This window comes from Seriola lalandi, unplaced genomic scaffold, assembly GCF_002814215.2.
Source record: "Seriola lalandi dorsalis isolate HSWRI2012SDOR001 ecotype SW California unplaced genomic scaffold, Sedor1 jcf7180002054910, whole genome shotgun sequence".
Taxonomy (NCBI): Eukaryota; Metazoa; Chordata; class Actinopteri; order Carangiformes; family Carangidae; genus Seriola; species Seriola lalandi.
In genome coordinates, this window is record NW_019525462.1 from 1,116,157 (window position 1) to 1,136,156 (window position 20,000).

General features: G+C 39.6%; 1 protein-coding gene across 1 annotated transcript in view; it reads right to left on the reverse strand.

The window, feature by feature from the left end:
• cdkal1 (CDK5 regulatory subunit associated protein 1-like 1) overlaps window positions 1–20,000 on the reverse strand; it is a 151,114-nt gene that overhangs the window by 73,950 nt on the left and 57,164 nt on the right. Inside the window, exon 6 of the mRNA XM_023430727.2 lies at window positions 11,871–12,016. Coding sequence (XP_023286495.1) covers window positions 11,871–12,016 — 146 coding nt within the window. The remainder of the gene's footprint in view (window positions 1–11,870; window positions 12,017–20,000) is intronic.

Sequence of the window (20,000 nt, forward strand, 5' to 3'; positions counted from 1 at the left end):
CACACACACACACACACACACGCACATGTCAGTTTCAGCTTGTTGTGAAGTTAATGACTCGTTTTCTGCTGGTTTCCTGTTGTTTAAACGGAGCCAAATCACAATGCTAGACTTATTGACACACACCGCCAGGTATGTGAGCAGGAAGCCTCCCTCCTCTCCCTCTTTTACTCCTTCCTGGATTAAATCACTTCTATACACAAACACCACGAGGCAATATAAACAAACATCATAAACAAGCAGACAAACAGATGAATAGTATTCTCATCTGTGTGTGATCTTAATTTAAAGGTGGGAAGTTCTTGCTCATATTATATATAAACGCATTGGATCTTATAATAAATGTATTATTTGTTGAAGAGTAGGATATTTGATCTTATGTATACTTAAAAACAAGAAGTCAGTTTACCTGTGATCACTCCAACAAGAGTGATAGCTGTGTTTTCCAAATAAAACTAGTTGCATGAACGAGGTTAATAAATAACATGTGAACACCAGAGATTTCTCAGTTTTGGACTGGGTTGTGTCTAATGCGACATGGCTCCACATGGTAAGGAGTTGTCTGAAAAAGTAGGAAGCCAGATTGTGACACTTCATACAAGAGCATCAGCAGGCTACTGAACAAATGCCAAAACACAAATGCAGCAGTGGTGAGGAGGCAGAAGAAAAACATACTCTTCGGTCGTCTATGAAAGATGATGCCACACACAATTTGGTATTTATGCAACTTCACACTGAAAAACAGATGGGTAAGTCTGTTCTGATTTGGCACAAGGATTATCTGTTGAAACTGGTGTTTCAGTGACTGATCAGACAGTGCGAATAAGGGCATTGCATAAAGTCAAACTAGAGATTTATCTTCAAGAATTTGACAACACATAAAAAAATGCTGCAAAGTGAGACAACCAAATACAGAAACACGCATCAAATACAGTGCAAGCAACACAGACCACGACGGAAATGTTTCCAGGAGACACTAAAGAGTGATAAACACAGTTAGAACATGCTTCTTGTTGTCATGGTGATTCATGAAATTACTGAAGTCGACTATCCGTCAGTGGTGTTGGTTTCTTTAAATATTCTCGCTATTTGGTTGTGTTTTCTGTATTTGTACAATTTATACTTGGGTATGTAACAACAGTCAACCATACCCTCTATTAGTGACATTTTCATGGACAAAATCTGTGATGTCACACAATCAAAGCTTTCTGAATGAATGTTTTTGATGTGTGGATATGGGTTTACTGTTGGTGCCCAAGATGGCAAGGCAGAGAGTGTTATGCTGAGGCACCTGTCAGTCACCACGGTGGGCTCAGGTTTAACATATTCAACAGCAGTGACACAGACGGAGGAAAGCTTATACACAGATGCTTATGAGTTCAAATCTGCTTGGTACTTGAGGAAAATATGGAAGTCAGAACTTTGGTATTCAAATGGAGCTGTTGAGTGGTGAGTTTATAGCACACAAGTGTGTGTGTGCTTGTTTGTGCTTGTGTGTGTGCGTGTGTGTGAGAGATGTTCCCTGTGCCTGTGATGACTAAACCAGTCTCTTTGTTGTACATGTTGTTACTGTCTGTGTGTGGTTGAATAAAGGTTTTCAATCAAAGACAGAGTCAAAACACAAGCGAAACCCTCAAAGCCTCATTTACTTTACTTGCTGAATCATCAGCTGAAGGGAGAAAGGAGGGGTGAAATGTCCCGCCAGTGTGGCAGGTTATCGCGGCAAACCTGTCTTGCTCACTGCTCTCTTCCCGCCTCTCTTAACCTCTCTTCTCCCCTCCAATGCCTTCAGGGAGCTGCCACCCTTTCCACCTACTATTCCAGTGAAACATTAGCCCTAGCCGATACCTTAAACCTTTAAGTGTGTGAGTGCCTGTGTGTAAACTATTGAAGGTATGTCTTCAACAACGAACATAGTGTGCGACTGTCTCCTCACGCTACTGATACATGTGTCCTGCCGTAACCCAGGGAGGTTTGATATAACCCTGTTACTCCTCGTGACTAATAGAGATGACTAACACGTGTACACACACACACACAAACATAGATACACGCACACAGACCAAACGCAAAGGCAACTGTCTTGGAGCCATTTGTTTGGAGAGAAACAGTCACTACACTCAAGAGAGACTGAGACAGACGGAAAGTTTATCATCAACGCACTATATCAACAGTCACAGCGTCACTCTGCCGGAACAATCCACCACACTACACACCACACTACTAACACTTAATGGCGCCTTCAATACAATGGAGCTTAGCCAATCAAATTGTGACTGTTTTGTAAATACACCATTATCACTTTTTTCTGTCTCAAATCTCTGCGCACACTAGTTAAAAATCAATCCAAGGAAGTTACAATGAAGTGAAAATTACTTTAACACAAATAAGGGCACATTCTGACAGGCTGCTAGCATTCAACTATGCTAAAGAAAGCATGTGTGCTATTATCATGGTCACAAAAGAATGACACCTTCGAGTCATGCAATGTGAATTATAATTGATTGTGATCATACAAGTCTTTAGAGTTTAGAGTAGTCTGAAAAATGTAAATAATTTGTTCTGAATACAATATTGTGAGTGTATATAAATTCCAATGATGCCATCTCTAAAAGAGACATACAGTATGACTGTTTACCACCTGAAACCAAGGGATCGAGCAATAAAACCATGACAGCAAAATTCAGTGGGTTAAGTTGTTACTTTTCCCATGTGGGAATGTAGAAGACAGGGGTGATTTTTTGTTGCAGCCTTTAGGTGAATACATTAAATTGAAACAGTTTTGTATAAGTCAAATCCTGTTTAGAACAAGGGCACACTGCTATTTATCCAAATGTTACATAAAAGAGAGAGAGCTATCATCACATCACTGATGGATAATGGAATTTGGCATTTTGGGAGTGGCATGCAATAAAAACAAAAGGGTCAAGAGCCAGATTTGACCCCTGTAATTTGTGAATATAAGGTATGAATATTATCCGTATGAATCACCATGGTGTTTTGACCAGCTGCATATTTGTGTGAAGTGATAAAATGTTCTATTCACTATATACATCATAGTGGGTGCCTCTAAATCTGGACTAATAATGTGCTGAAAAGTCCAGAGACCACCCAGAGACAAGCCCGTCTCTGTTGCCTTTCGTGTTTATGTACTGATCATTTTAGAATAAAATTCCTCCTGGGCAAGGGAAAAGAGACAATATTCAAATAATAGCTCTCTCTCTGACGTCTTTCTGTAACAACTAAGACAATATAAAACAAAACCTGTCAGATAATTGTAGATCATTAAACGAAATCAGGTGCAGCAATAACAGTGTTTTTTCATGCTGAACGAGGGTGAACAAGGTCGAAATTTTAAAACGGGACAGAAAAAAACAATGCTGTATTGTGAGTTGTGTTGTAGGTCAGAATGATTTCATTCATACCAATTCGTGAGGTTCATAAATGGAATAAAGCAGGACAGAATGGTAACCAAACGCTCAAACGGAGATTAACTGGGGAGTCCGAGGTTTTCAGAGGTCGCGTTGTAGGTCACAGGTCATTGTGTTGGTCAGCTGATGGGATCACACAGATTAATCACCTGTTGACCTATCCAAATCCTCATTCCTGTGGGATCACAACTCTAAAAACTCCACATCTGTAGCAGCTGGAGTTGTCCTCAACATTATGTAAACTTCAATACTTTGCTACTGCTGTTTATTGTTGCCTCCCCCTTTATTTCTGTCTTTCAATAATACAGATATTTTGGAAATTGTTATACAAGAAATGCTTAGATAAAATATGCACAGCTGACAGGCATGTGAGTGAGTGCGTCTCCTTGGGAGAAGGACCTCTACGGCCTGAGATTGAAAGGCTTTTCAGAGGTCAGGAACATGTAACCTCCAGGGAAACCAACCTACCACCATGAGGGAAACCAAAGAGGGTGTGAGGGTCGCTCAATGCCCAGCCCTCGCCAATCATCTACCCTTTCCTGGTAACATGATGGCTTTACCCTCCCCCTACACAACCAATCCCCAACACACAGACATATAACTATTCTTTTCCAGGCGCTTCTTCATCTTTGCTCCCTGTGGTTCAAACACACTTAATCCTCGAGAATAGCTGAGGGAAAATCAGTCCTATATTATGGCAAACTACGAAACAACTGTGGAAAATCCTCTGACCATGTTCACTCGCTCTGTAACAGCCTTATTCCACCATAACAGGATTTTCTCCATACATCATTACATAAAGACTGTACTTCATTATGTGATTTTAATTGATAGAGGCAGAGAGAAAAGAGTGAAAAAAATATGGTCTGTGTTGGCAGGCGAGGACAAATTAACCATTTTATTGAAATAATTATGCGACTGATTGTTAGAATTAGGCATGGCCGAAAACAATCAGTTATAACAACTTGGAGAAATTAGTTACTATGTCATTCAAAGGAGAGTATATTTAATGCAATTTTTCTCTGTGGATATGGATGACTTTAGAGGAACGTGAACTTAATCCATCATGCCAACAGTGGTATGTGTTTCAGTGGTGTTTGCATTGTTCTCCAGCACATCCTGGGTGTGGGAAAAAAAACAAAAAAAAAAAACAGTTTGTCTTTCATAATGACCTCAATCTTAAGAAACACAGAATTGATTTTCCTCCAGCAGCTCATCTACACACGCCTCAATAAGGGTTTCAGCGACAGGAGATTTGGGCATTCAGCCATTAAGAGACCTTTAAACTCAATACATGTTCCAGTGTGGCACAAATCAAACTGTTCGAACAAGCTGTTGTATGGTCATGAGTGTGAGAAATGAACTTTTTTTTCCCTTTCCCCCCAGAGTGCGATGTTTGGTTCGTTTCTGAGTAAATTGCAAATATAGACTTAATTAGTGAGACTTAGATTTGTTTTACTTGCCACTGTTGGAAACTTTGGGCATTGTTCTAGAGAAGACTATGGGGATATATTTCACTGTAATCTTTTCTAGTTGTTTAGTTGGAACAATTGCACCATTGAATTTTGAGAGGGTAATATTCACTGCTTCATGACTCTTAGCTTCTGACCAAAACAATTGCATTTCCTCGGAAAGACTGTAGTGTAAAGTATCACCAGTCGTAAACTCGCTGATATCACCTACTGAGGAACAGCAGGGACTGCTCTTTCACTCTAATATTTACTGAGGGCATTTTAAATTTCATGGGCATTCTTTGAACTTTAATGTTGCCAAGAGTGACCCATAATTCCTGATCTTGACTGATACTATATCAGTAATATTTTCTTTCACTTCCTACATTACCCCGACTTGTTTATTTCCTCCACTTTTAGGAATAGTTATGGGGTCACCAAGCCTCTCTGTGACCAGGTGACTTAACTCACTCAGCAGCGGTGGTGTCTGATTGCACAGATGTGCAAGGACTAAGGAATTACCCCCAAAGTAATCTGGCTGCAGAAAACTAAATTTAAGTTCAGAATGAGGTTCAAGATCCTCAGCCGTGAACGGTATCAAGGAGGGAGGTCTGATATGTTTGCATTTATGTGTGTGTGTGCTGGTTTTCCCTGACAAGGAAGGCCAGAGGCGTTTGCCCCCTCATGACCTCTCCAGTGTTGGTGGCATTAAGGAGTTGACAAAGAGAAATGTATTCTTCTCCTGCTGTGTGTTTGTGAGATAAGCTCTGACCTCATGCATACCTGCCCAAGGTTCCTGCATGTCTTATCATTTCAGGTGAACTTTACATGGCTAAACTAAGGACTAATTGTGAGAACCTACAGTAATAGTCACCTGTGAGGCTGACTCACTACCACCCGCTCACAGAGCTTCCCCCTCCACCTCGAGTTGTTCATGTTTGCTTGACAGCACCAGTGTGAAATGCAGTGATGTCAATGTTGAAATAGCTGTGTGTAAGTCCAAATTTATCTTTAATAGCAAGCTCAAACGTTTACATCTCCTTTGATAAACCCTCTAGGTAATTAGTTTCAACATGTAAAATCAGGTTTCTGATCTTTTAAAAACTTTGTCAGCGGTTACAGCTTGATGAGTGACACCAAGTCTGTTAAATTAGGCGCACATTTTATATTTGCAAGTGGGTAGAACTGCAGAAGCAGTTTCAAGCAGTTTGCTGAGAGCAAAAAAAACAATTAGATCAGGGACACAGCTGTCAGAGGACCTCAAAATGAATTTGGTAAACTTTCATAAAGCTGGAGAGGGATATAAAAATATTTCAAAGCGTTTAGGGATACCAGCACCAACTGTGAAGACCATAATCCAGATATGGAAGAAGTATGGACACACTAAGACTCTACCAAGGAGTGGAAGACTGAGAAAAATAACCGAAAGAGCTGCTAGAAAACTTTCTCAAGAGCTACGTACGAATCCAAAACAAACAGCAGGGGACCTGAAAAAGTCCTCAGAGGCAAATGGAATAAAAGTCCACATTTCCACAGTTAAGTGCAGTCTGCACAAGTCTGGAATGTTTAGGAGAAAAGTGCGCATACTTCTAGGCACAAGGCAGCACGCTTGGAGTATGCTAAAGAGGATGTGAACAAATCAAATGAGTTTTTGAACAAGATTGTGGTCTGATGAGACCAAAGTTGAATCATTTGGTCACAATTTGCACAGGTACTGTACGTGTGGCGAGAAAAAAACTCTGCCTACGAGGAGAGGAACACCATTCCCACAGGTGAACACGGTGGAGGCTCGATGATGTTTTGGAGGTGTGTGTCTGCATCAGGCACAGAAGCTCTGGATAAGATGGAAGAAAGACTGAGAAGAAGGCTCTACATCGCAGACAGTCAAGAAACCTGGTAGACTTGGAACAAATATGCCACGAAGAATTGGCTAAGATTAGAGGATACAAAATCTGTACAGAGAGTACCTAAAAAGGTTGGAGTAGGTTATAAAGGTAGAGAGAGGACATACAGAGCATTAAAGAACATTTCATGAAGGGGATGCAAACTTTTGGACTGACTGATACAATTTTCATTATTTCAGAATCAGTTTCTTTTCATACACTCTTTGACAATTTTTGTTACTTTTGATAATGAAGGAACATTTGCACAAATTGAACGTGAAATATCATGTTAATGAGAATGTCTTTGTTTTACTTGTTTTGTCATTTCAAAGTAGAAATATTAAAACATCTGCACTCAACTGTGTGTGAAGTGTTTGAAATAGAACAAGAAAAAACAAAACAAAAAGTTATAAACAGACCAATGTAACATGTGGGTAAACAAAAATAAAGTTATATCCTGACTTTCTCTGCAAAAGAGAGGGTAGAAGAAAAATCACAAGTGAAGAGAAGGATACAAAATGCTGGTCATAACAATAATTATCATTATTGTAAAAGAAGTGGAAAACACTACTAATTCACCTCTAAACATTAAACTGTTACAACTTTTCAAAGGACTGCTACAGTAACACACAACACACTTGACATGCCATGTCTCACTAACTGCTTCTCTTTATTTCTCTCAATCATCTCTTAGTTTCTGACGGACCCACATCTCAGGACTCGATGCTTTAAAAAGGCTTCCCTCAACAAAACAGGCCGTCTGTTTATGTTTCACACGCACACACGCCAGCACACTCTCACTCTTTCGCACACACACAGACACACTCCCTCATACAATGGGCGTGTTTTCTGGCTTGTCCGAAGCCCTGGCTTCGCTCCCAGAGCCCAAACTGCACCCCAGCCATGACTGCAGCGGCCAAATGGGTCAGACCACTGGATGTGTACTGGTATTGATTTCACACAACCGACATCGCCTGTGTGTGTTTGAATGTGTGCTTAAGTAACAGAAGCCAGAAACTGAGTAACCACGCATACGTATACAAAGTCTCACACAAAAGGGTAGCCAGACAGTTTATGTAAACAAGATCTTATGACGTGATACCCTGCATGTGGTGAGATTGTGTGAGAGTGTGTGTGTGTGTGTGTGTGTGTGTGTGTGTGCCTGCGTGTCTGTGTGCATGGTCTCTTTGTGTCTCCCATGACCATTTGCCACAATGTGTTAAGATTTTGGCCGGATCAGTGTCACTGAGTTTGAATTTCTATTGAACCCTAAAAAAACAACTGGAGACAGGGACAGAGACCTCTACTCCAGGCTAAACAAATGCCTGAAAAGCAATGCAGCGTACACACACACACACACACACACACACAGACACACACACACACACATACATAAACACACACACACACACACACACACACACACACACACACACACACACAGACACACACACACAGATAAGCATCTGAGTCAGTGTTAAAGGAAACACAGCAGTATCACTCCTCAATTCAAGGCCTCTTCAGAAGAAACTTAAAAGGGAGGATTTTAAGGAACGGTTAAGCCTTCAACTACAGAAGAAGAAATGATCCGTCACCCACACCTGAGAAGACAAAGACCTGAGAGTGAAAAACAGACGGGTAAAAAAAAGACGACAAATGAAGAGACAGAGATTAAATAAAAGTACCAGGATAAAAAAAAAAATAGGAGTCAGTGAGAAACAAGTAACTAGTGCCCATAAAATTCAAACAGAAAATACAATAGGAAATAGGAAAATAGCATATTACATGTACAGGTGTGATCAAAAGTGTTAAAATTTAAAAGCTCATGCATGCACATACAGTAAACCTTTAGTTTGCCAGAGAAGCTGTGGAGGGAGCTGAATTTTTGCTTAGTCCACAATATTCTAAAACGGCCTAAGCAAAATCATTGGTAAATAATGGTTGTAGTGATATTTCAAGCCGACGATTGTCTTCAATTAGAGTCACAGTCTTGTAAAGGCAGTAAAGGCTACAAGATCATATCCAAGCAGCTTGATGTTCCTCTGACTGCAGTTGCTAATATTGTTAATAATTCTAAAGTCTGTGGGACTGAAGCCAACCTCCCTGGATGTCGCTGCAGGAGGAAAAGTGACTCCAGATTGAACAGAAGGACAGTTCAAATGGTGGAAAAAGAACCAAAGGAATCTTCAAAACAGATACAAGCTGATCTCCAAGATCAAGGTACAGCAGTGTCTGGTTGAATCATGTGTCACTTTCTGAATGGAAGTGGGTCTCATGGAAGGAAGACCCAGGAAGTCCGCACTTTTGAAAGAGAAACATCGAAAAGCCAACTGGGGTTTGCTAAAAATGCAGCAAAAAGTATTGGAGAGCTCTGTGTCAGTTGCTCTTACAGTGGGCTAATGACCAAAAACATCCATGTAAAAGCACCGAAGAATGGTGGAGAAGAAAAACATTGGACTAGTCTGAAGTGGCCTGCCATGAGTTGTGATCTTATTCCAGTTGAACATCTGTGCAAATAGCCGAGACGCCGAAACTGAAAAGAGCTGAAAAAGCACCCATCAAACCTGAGAGAACTGCAGCAGTTTGTTCAAGAAGAATGGGACAGTTGAGAACTGTAGAAGTCGCATGAAAATCTATAAAAAGCACTTGATTGCAGTGATTGTGTTCAGGTAAGTAGAGGAGTGTGAGGAGAGAGAGGTGGTGAGAGACCTACTAAGTGTTTCCGAGTGATGCAAAGAGACATAATTGCTGTGTCTCAAACTGGATACTTCAGTCAGTACACTCACATGTAGTGCACCGCGTTCACAGTATACTCACTGGTGTAGTGCGTGAATTCTGAAAGCGCAGTGTTGTCCCAAATCAAACACTGCCGTTGTGCACTCACTAGAAATGAGACGACAGTCCTCCTTCCGTTGCTGCCATTTTCTCAAGTTTGAAAACATGTTGGTGGTCCCTCCCCTACCACTACGTAGCCAAGATGGTGACCGTTGAGAGGAGTCCATCATTTTACGCTCAACTTTTTGTTCATTTTGAGTGCATCATCCAGGTAATTATAGTCCCCTGCATGTTGCCATAGTGAATGCATTTATGCACTCCAAACAGTAAGTATGGAAGTATGTGAATTGAGACATAGAAACTGACTCACATAGTAACTGACGCAGAAATACCGCACTCACATACACATACACAAACACACACATATATACATACATACATATGAATGACTACAAACTTTTCATTCCAGCACTTCAGGCTGCATGGGTTGAGTGGTTCTATGAATTCTGTCAATATATTTAAATACATAAATCTTTAAATGCAGATGGCTGTACAGTGACCTGAATAAAAGTCTTATTCACCCAGATTTACATTTTATATTTAAGCCTATGGTATGACTGTTGACCTACATGAAGCAGTTACATGAAATCTATTGATTGCTGCAGTAGATGGATCTCATCCTCTTAGAGCAAACTCCTTGCTAACAAAATGACTTTAATCTGCAACATCAAAAGACATGTATTCATACATGGGAACCAGAGCCACATAATTTATCAGAGAAAAGCGCTGCCATGTTCAGCTAACTATCCACTGCACTGAAAAAGCTACACTTTCACGATCATCTGCATATGGATGGAAGTGAATCCATATCCATCCTGTGATAGGCTTTCTTTCTAAAACAAGTACTTACTCTCTCTCCCTCACTGTTTATATAAATCTCTGACGCACGCACACACACACACACACACACACACACACACACACACACACACACACACACACACACACACACACACCTATAATCACATGAAGCAGAAATACCTTATCCTGTACTTACCCTAAAATATGCATAGTGTCATTTAATTCCAGGAAAAAGGCATACTTAAAAATAAGAGGTTATCATCCAGCAACAGCAATAACATGTTTCGGTATACTGTACCAATGCATACACAAACATCTTTCTTCTAAATCACACAATAATACCTAGAGATTTAAGGCAGAAATGTGACCCAAACTCATTTTCATATGAATCCCTTCATAGCGTATTATCGTAGCATCAATTCTATATTTATTCACCACCCCTGACGTGCACTGCCATAATTAATCATACTCAAATTCCATGACAGATTATCTTTCATACAGTAACAGATTAAGTTTGCATAATTTCTTATCTTTTGTGCTATATCAGAGGTCAAATCCTTGCATTATGTGCATGTTTTAGAATTGTGGATATTTTTTTTCTAATAGGGAGGAGGGGGGGCTATATTTTAATCCTCATCAGGAATGGACATGTTTAGCTTTAAAATCCATGTGTGTTGGTCACTGCGCATATTTTTGAGGAACATAGCTCCAGCCTCAAACAGCACTGCAGTCAGTTCTCCTTTTACTTGTCTATTAATCCCAAGTTTGAAATGTTTAACCTTGTAAAGTGATGTGCTGATGAAGGACAGATGAGAGGCAGAGGCACAGCAGCACAAGTGCAAGATTTAGAAGAAAACATATCGCTCAAACAAATATACTATATATACCTATATCCTATATCTAATAGGATTTGCCATATGCATTTCTCTCAAGCAGTACATTTTTACTAATGACTGATAAAGTGAATAATGTTCATCATGTTTATGGCATAGTTCCAATATTTGTCAGAACAACATCCAAGATAATGGTGGCAATATGAGGAACATTTTGTATACTTCATTGAGTTTAGATTTAATTGTAAATGGATGAAACTGGCATTTTTACCCATCAGTCTACACTCAGACTTAAAATTTGAATTTTTTGCAAATTTATGAAAAATCAGCTCAAATGCGCATTACACATTTGACAAAAACGACTTTATTCAGACCAGTATATCATGATACACTGATCTTCCTCTATAGGTTTCATTGACTTAGAAATACTTTGGCTATGCGTTTGTCCATGTGAAGGTGAAGTTTATGGTATTTTCACACACACAAACTAATTTTGGAACATTCAAGGTCACTAATGAGGATATGCTGAGTGTCAGAAGTGAGAGAGGAACAATATGTAACAGCTACGTTTGTGTCATCGGGACGCTAACATGCAGCAGGCTTGAGGGTCCATGAGGAGTCCACATCCTGCCTTACCTCTCTTTGAGGAAGTCCACCACTCTTTTGAAGTCATCGGCACAATACTCTCTCTTCATGTCCATCAGTACACTGTCTGATGCTGACTGCACGGGAACATGAAGGAAGGCATAGACCCGCGGGTGATTCAATATCTTTGCCATTTCCTAATGAGACACAGAGAAGAGAGGGAGAAAGAGAGATGAGGAAACAGGAAGAAATTGACAAAAAGGGCTAGATTTTCATGTATGTAGAGAAAAGACGGTAGGGGCGAAACACTGAGATGTACATGTTTCGCAGGATGTTACATATGTCAACCTGAGTCCAAACTATACACTATATAACATATTGAAACCTTCTTCCACCAATAAAAAAGTAATCATGTTTTTTTTTATCTAAATGGTACTACTGTATACAATATATATCAATGTGGAACAAAGAACATTTATTTGAAAAAGCTTTACTTTGGGAAAGCTGTACTTAATTATACTCAAATAGGTAATCGACTCTTACAATAAGTGTTAATTACCAATTAGTCTGCCAATGATGGTGGACAAAGCTAATAAGTGTTGTAGCCAGGGGAGTCATGCATCTGAGGCCAGAAATTTAAGCTTTGGAATTATTTTTACGTGGTTATATGGTTAGTCAATGCGAAAGGCTCTGGTGATTGGTAGTGGTTAGCTTCGAATAAAATGAAGGTTCCATTAACATTCCTTCCTCTTTCTGAACTCTTTTCACCCCAGACCTTCCTACAGACTGCCTCTTTCTCGTATTTCTATTCCTCTTTTTTATACTGGAAAAATAAAAGGAAAGCAGCTCAGACAATTCACCGTATGCCCACTAGATCCAAAGTCTAAAGAGTCAAGGCTGCTCCAGTGGGAGTTCTTTATTTCCGAAAAGTCAAGAGCTTTTACTGAAGCATTCAGGTTCACATCTCAGATCAAAATGGTGAGGGGGAAAAAAAGAAAAGTACATTAAGTCTATAATTAACTCAGTAAGGATTTCTGGCCACTAGGTACCTTGCAGTTTTCACTAAAGGAGTGATGCTTGAGGTGCAGTACATGTTGGCCATAATGCCTGCAGTTTTTATAATACAGAACACAGACAGAACGTTACAAGTAAAGTGCTCTGTGGTTGAAAATTATGTGAATCTCTACTTATGGAAACATTAACCTAAAGGGAAATATCACTGGCAGATACTAATCATGCTCTTATACTGAAGGATAGGACTGAAACCCTCCAATTCTAGTTAATCCTTTACCTGCTTTTAAAGGACCGTTTACAGCTCAAATGAAGAGAATACATCTGACAGAACACAAGGCTAAATTCACACACACATCTGGTAAACAGCATACATTGTATTATAATGAGGAATACAGACACAATTTTTTATAGAGTTTCATGAACCAATAATGATAGCTATAATTTTATGTGAACTGAAATTATAGAGCTTGTTTATTTCATCAGAAACATGTACCATTTATTCAGCATTTTTTACAGGGGCATCACAGATCTTTGAGTCGTGTCTTTTTTTGTCTCTTCCTCTTACACTTTCACCAAAAAACTACTGCAAGAGTGACATTCTGTGTTGTGTTTTTTTTTTTTATACACCACATTAATTAGGAGAGTTGGCAGGTTTTTTGTTTTTCTTTCATTCTTACTTTAATTTCCTCAGTAAAAGAACTGGAGAGACTACAGATGTCAGATTTTTCTGATGGACATAATCAGGATGCTATCATTACCATGCTAATCACCACAAGAAGGGGAGAGAGAAAAAGAGAGGGGAGGAAGAAATGATTTAATGATTTCCTACAAGAATGTGCTGATTGCAGTCCGTCTTCTCAATTAAGATCTATTGTGGAATGTTCCCTACTTCATACACAGACACAAAAGCATATGTGTGCGCATGCACACACACACAGACACAGCTCAGTAGCAGCACCACAGGGGGTTGACCACTGGAAGCCCCAAATTAGAAAGAATTAATTTGGTCGGAAAATGGAGCTTGATTGGTGACAGAAATCAGCCTGCTACATGTGCGTATATGTGTGTGTGAGAGCGAGCGAGTGAAAGAAAAATATGTAAAGGAACACGCATTTATGTGCGTTTTAAAATGTGTTTAAAGGTGAACGAGTGGTGGATTGATGGATTATGTGCCCATGTGTTATTTCTAACTTCTTTCAAGATTTAAAATTCTGGTGTGAGGAATTTTATAGTCCACAACCACAGGATTGCAATACAGAGAAGTAACAATGCAATGTGTTGAGTGGTTTCGCTATGTAGATACATTTGTCCTTTTCTCTGTATGTGCCTTTTCAAACAATGTGGTTGAAGTGCAGCCTTTTTACCTCTGGTACTTTGTGCCGCAGTGATCCATTCAAGTATTGAAGTCGGCACCTGTTATTAATAACAGTTTCTATTATATCCTAGTACACAGAATAGACCTGGCTTTCTAATATGGTGCTCAATTCTTTATTATACGTGTGTGTGAGCTATCCATAAGGCTGATTGATGATCATTATCATGGGCAGGTCACAATAGGTACATTGAGATAAGTCCTTTGGAATTAACTAGTCTCTTTATGACCTGCAGACCGACACAGTTGTGAAATTTTTCCAAGATTAGAATTTGTTATTGGATATGTGTGTCTGACTGTGTGTGTGTTTTTCATGCATGTCTGTATCTAGTACTTGTTAGGGTATGCATTTTGATGCTAAGCGCAATGAGTTTAATATCATGCTCCAGTTTCATTAGATCTACTGACATTGATAACTCCTCATTGACCGTAACCTTGCGCACATATTGTGTGTGTGTGTGTGTGTGCGCACATACAGTATATGAATGTGTGTTGAAAGGTAGAATGGGGTCTCAACAGATGGCATGCTAGTTTGAGTAGCAGGACACTGCTGATGGCAACTGGGGATTAATCTGTAAGGGGAGGACTTTTCATTCACACAAGCCATTTATCATGTATGTGCGTCTGTCTGACAGAGTGCGTCCCATCCTCCAGTGATTAAAAAGCACACTGATATGAATCTCTCTCGTTACCGATCCCTGTGGAGTTGAGGCCTATTCGATGTTTGACTGCTGCTGACAGACAGTTTAGTGAGTCTGAAGTGAAAATGATGCTGTGATGAGGAAGATATCGCTCAGCAGTGCCCGGTGGCAAAAATTAAAGTGCTGCTTTAATGCCTTTGCTCCTGGGTGGATGAACTATCCAGCTCAAAGCAAAATTCATGAGGTTTAAGCGACCAATCAAGAGCTGGTGCGAGTGTTTTTGTTTATATTCATTTAGTTTGTCTTTTTTGGTGTGCTGTTTATCTGTCCTGACAGTGTTTGAAGCAGTGTAATATTGTTTCTCACTCTCTCTGCCACTTCCTCCTTCCCCCCACCAGGCCTATCACTCTCATTCAAACAAACAGACACACAATCCTTTCATCTTCGGTTGATCAGCTCAGATAGACACATACACCCGACACATAACTGGCTTAGCTCAAAGGATCTGATATCTACCCCCTAAAATCAGATAGGACTGAAAAGAACATATATGGAAAACAGAGAGAGAAAAGCAGATAAAAGGAGGTATGGCTCCAAGCAGCCTCAATGAGGGGATGACACCCTTTCACACTATCTTCCCCTTCTTTGCGAAGAAAGAAATTGTGTTTTCACTGTGAGCTTGGAGCTGCACATTTCTTTGGAAAATTCTGTACGAAAGTTTTTCTGTTGCTCGCTGCTCTGCTTCATGCCCTACCTTTTCATCAGTCCCTCCCACTCCCATGGGCCTGGGAAGAACCAATCACATTTTGGTGCCAATTTGGTTAAAGGGACGGGTCCAGGAATTTCTTCTTCACTTTCCTCATCAATATTAACAGTGGTGAGAGCTATGAGTTTATACAATTTGGCGCAGATCCAGACAGACAGGTGTGGGATTGTTTGGCCTTTGCGGAGGTATGTGCTCCATGAAGTACCATCCTAGTTCTGAGTGTGTTTTGAGTATGTGGTGTATTTGCTCGCAAAAATATTGCTCAATTTTTGAGTGTGGTGTTGATAGACACTATTGTCTCAGAGTGCAACAATAACCTTGATGTGGAGGTACGACTCACAACAATAAAAAAAAATGAAAGCAATAATTGTTGGGAATACATACATACGTTTTTGTGAAGCCAAAATTTTAAATTGTTGTTAATATTTTGTTGCAGCTTCACATCAGGGCATGCCATGTTTCAATTCATATTAGCTAGAAGAAAAATAAAATCATTAACTAACTTCTATAGTAGTGAGCTATCAGTGTTAATATATGGCATAGACATTATCATATTTGTATATAGTATGGAATTAGGCCAATGTAGCACACAAAAACACATCTGGATTCCCCAGAGTGCCAACACACAGACAGATTGGGTTATAGTCTGGTTCAAGTGAAATTAGTGAAGCAAACAGTAGGTAGCACCCAACTGCATCACACACATGCTCACAGACATATACACAAACCCACACATAACAGAGTATTAACAGGGTTCACCCAGGGGAGTCTGCAGAGAAAATGATTCTACAAGCCATTCCCAGGATAATAAGTCAGGTCCCTGTGTGTGTGCACACTAGCACACACAAACACAGTCGGTGGGAACTGTATTCAGAAGGAGAAAGGGAAACTGAGTTCCCCATGGCATTAACCGTTTCAAACACTTCAGGCTGCACCTGATTTTCCCTGGAGGGCATATCGAGCCTCCAGCACCTCACACAGTGCAGATGTAGTGCACAGTAAAAGAGAACTCAAGTGTATGTATAGCATTTGAGCGCCACACTGTACTGTGCTGTGTGTATCCTCTGACTGATGTGAGTTTGGAATAAATTACACCACTGAACATTGTGGCATTTTCCAGATTGTTTCCTCATTATCATGACTGAATGACACAAGCCAACCAAAAATACCCTCAAACCAAAATCCATGAAACCACTATGGATAAATGTTTTCTGCAACAAACTACAAATAAGTCAGTTTACTCACTTCCATCACCACTTCATTATTTCCACCTTAACTAAACCACAACAAAACCTAAGATCGCTGCTGGAATTCCCAATTTCAAATGGGCAGCTGGCATTTAAATCTCTTTCTCTTCTCTCTTTCAAAACTCGTAATTCACCCCATAATTCAGAAAACATAATTCACTGCATTAAGTCAGGAGTCATAATTTAGAAGCACATCAGAATAGCTTTACGGCGAGCATTCATTTGGTGTCGGGTCCCTTGCACAATGCTACATTAGGCTTCTAATGTGAAGAGGCTCCCAAAGGGTTCATTAAAATGAAAATGGTCTGAGAGGGTGTGTCTAAGTGTGTGCCCATACAGCGGTGCTTGTGTGCACATCTGAGTGTGAAGGTGAGAGAATCTGTGTGGGTATGTTTCTGTCTGTGTGTGTATTCATGCATGTGAATGCTTGTGTCCGCTTGCGTGAATGAAAAATATCAGCCGAAAATCAGAAAATGGAGTTTTCGCTTCGTTGTGGGTATTTGGTAGTTTGTCACTGTTCCAGAGGCCCAGTGGGGAAACTGTCATACATTTCTCACTGTCTCTGGAACGTAAACGGCTAGAAGGAAAAATTAAGTGTTAAATAAAAAAATAAAAAAATAAATAAAAAAGAGTTAAAAACAAAAAATTTTAAATAATAAACAAAGAAATGTTTTAATGAAATAATAATAAAAGTACAGATTCTGTACAGTCTCATGTCACATTGTGAAAATATATTTACTATTTACAGCCACATGGTCATCAACATCTGACACTGCAGAACAATTACAGTGACCTGTCTCTTTCTTTTTTATTTATTTATTTATTTTTTCCTTTAATGGATGCATTTTTATCATAAAGGGGAAGCAAAACAGTAATTCACAATTTATGTTTCTGCTAAATGACATTTTAAATTTCCTTAAATACTTTCTTCGTAGCTGGAGGAAACCAAGCATCGACAAAGAAGGAGCGATGTATAATTTTGCTTCTCTGACTGTATTTATAAGATGCGATATTGTCATGAATTGCTTTGAGTGACAAAAGCTGAGCATAATGTTCAGTGAAATCACTCCTTGTTTGCAACATTACAGTCATCACACCACTGTTTCACAGAGCTAACTGTGGACAGTGTGATCTCTGGTATAACTGAGATGAGCTCTAGGGAGGATATTGAATGGACAACTGCTATTTCATTCATCTCAGCCTGACTGACTGCTACGTACGAGGAGGCTACTTTCACACCTCATTTACTGAGTCTGCTAGCATGCTAGATTTAATAACACACAAAGGCTCGCGGAGGCACATGCACACGTATCTGTGCGCACACACCCACACACCTTATATAATCAGATGACCTAGTGTTGTATTTTTGACTACCGCTTAGTAATTTATCAACAGAGAGATAGACAGACAGATGGACAGACGATGGATAGACAGAAAGACTAAAAAAAATAAAATCCGAGCTCAAAAATAAAGTATGAAGTGTGAAGAGAAAAAATGTCAGCAAAGTGAAGAACAAAGAAGTAGCATTGTTAGAGAAAGTACTCAAAAAGGAACCACTGAAGGCACGATGCAATCAACTAAAATGTCAGAGACAAGTGGCCCATGAGAGGCAACTGGGCCTCTAACTGCTCCAATCAGCAAATGGTGCTATGAAGCTGTCTACATCTGTCAGGAAAAACAGGCTGAACATAGTAAGAAATTGTGTGCTCTTGTGTGACAGAGGGAGCCAGAGCAAAAGCCTTGATCTGAGTGACTATGTGTGGAAAAGGGATGATCTTTTAGGGGGGAAGTGGAGAGGTTACTTGGCCTTTTCAGCTTCTATCACAGCCATTTGGTATGATGCTGTTATATAAGCACTGGTGTTCTTCAAAAGAAAAGACAGCGGGATGTAATTTGGCTATTCCTTAACATGACGGATTAATCTACTTTAGAGATCTGGCCTTCATCATCATCATCCCACCGTTCTTATTCCTGTGATTACCAACATCATGAGAAGGACTGGAGGAAGACAGACACAAGATGAGGAGAAGGAAAGTAATTGATTGATAGATTAGACAGTTAAAAAACGAATATGAAGAATTACTGGAAAAGAACTGGTAAGAGAAAGGTAAGTAAAAGTTTGTCTTTTACATGTTGGACACATGTCAATATATAGAAAGTAGGACTAAAAAGCAAAGGGAAAGTGGGAAGGAGGAGAAGGGAGATGTGAAGAGGGGCTTGCAGGGAATAGGAGAAAGGGTAAATGGGGGACAGGAGCAACAAAAGACAATGATAAGTTAAAGAAGAGCACTCTTATCTTTACTTATGTAGGTTAATTGACTGAGGAATTAAAGCAAAAAAAGATATAATTCAATTCAATGCATGGACGTTAACAATAAAAAGGCCAGTAGCATATGAAATGATTCTTAACATCCACACACACACAGGCTTAAGCTGGTGTGTCATCGTAGTATATTTCTAATTATCAGTTAATTGTTATTCTCTATCATTAGGAGGGTGGTTTTTTAATTGTAATGTAGCCAAGCAGAAAGCCTACCTATACATGTGGGGGACAATTAGCCACCTCCATTAACCCCTGGTTAATTACAACCTCCATTGCTGCTTCCCACAGCACTTTTCTCACTCCTTTTTACCCCTCATCTCTATCCCCGGGCCTTCATCCCCATTTTTTTTCCTCATTTCTGCCCTCATTTCATTCATCTATGATCTCCAGTCTTCCTTGATTGTTGGATTCAAAAGTATATCTGTTGGTAACTGTTTTTTTTTTTCCACTGAAAAGTTTACTTTTCTAGGTTATCATTGCCCTATTTCAGCCCTCAATGTCCTCCCTTTCTCTCCTATATACTTACAAATGAAGTTCCTGAAGGATGAGACTGAGGCAAGGAAGGCAAGCAAAGCTACAGTAATATATGAATTAAAACGAATGACTAAATAAACCAGGAAAATAGAATAACCCCTCACTTATGTCTTCATCACTTAAAACCTAAAATCTATCTATCCAATTTTGCTTTTCTTGTAGTGTTAAGTTGCCTCACCTCAAATGTACAAAAAGTAATGTACAGCCTTATTGCCAAGGTCAATCCTGCACCGGGCTTTTTGGCCACACCACAAGTTTACAGTTCAGCTTTTCTAACTCACCAC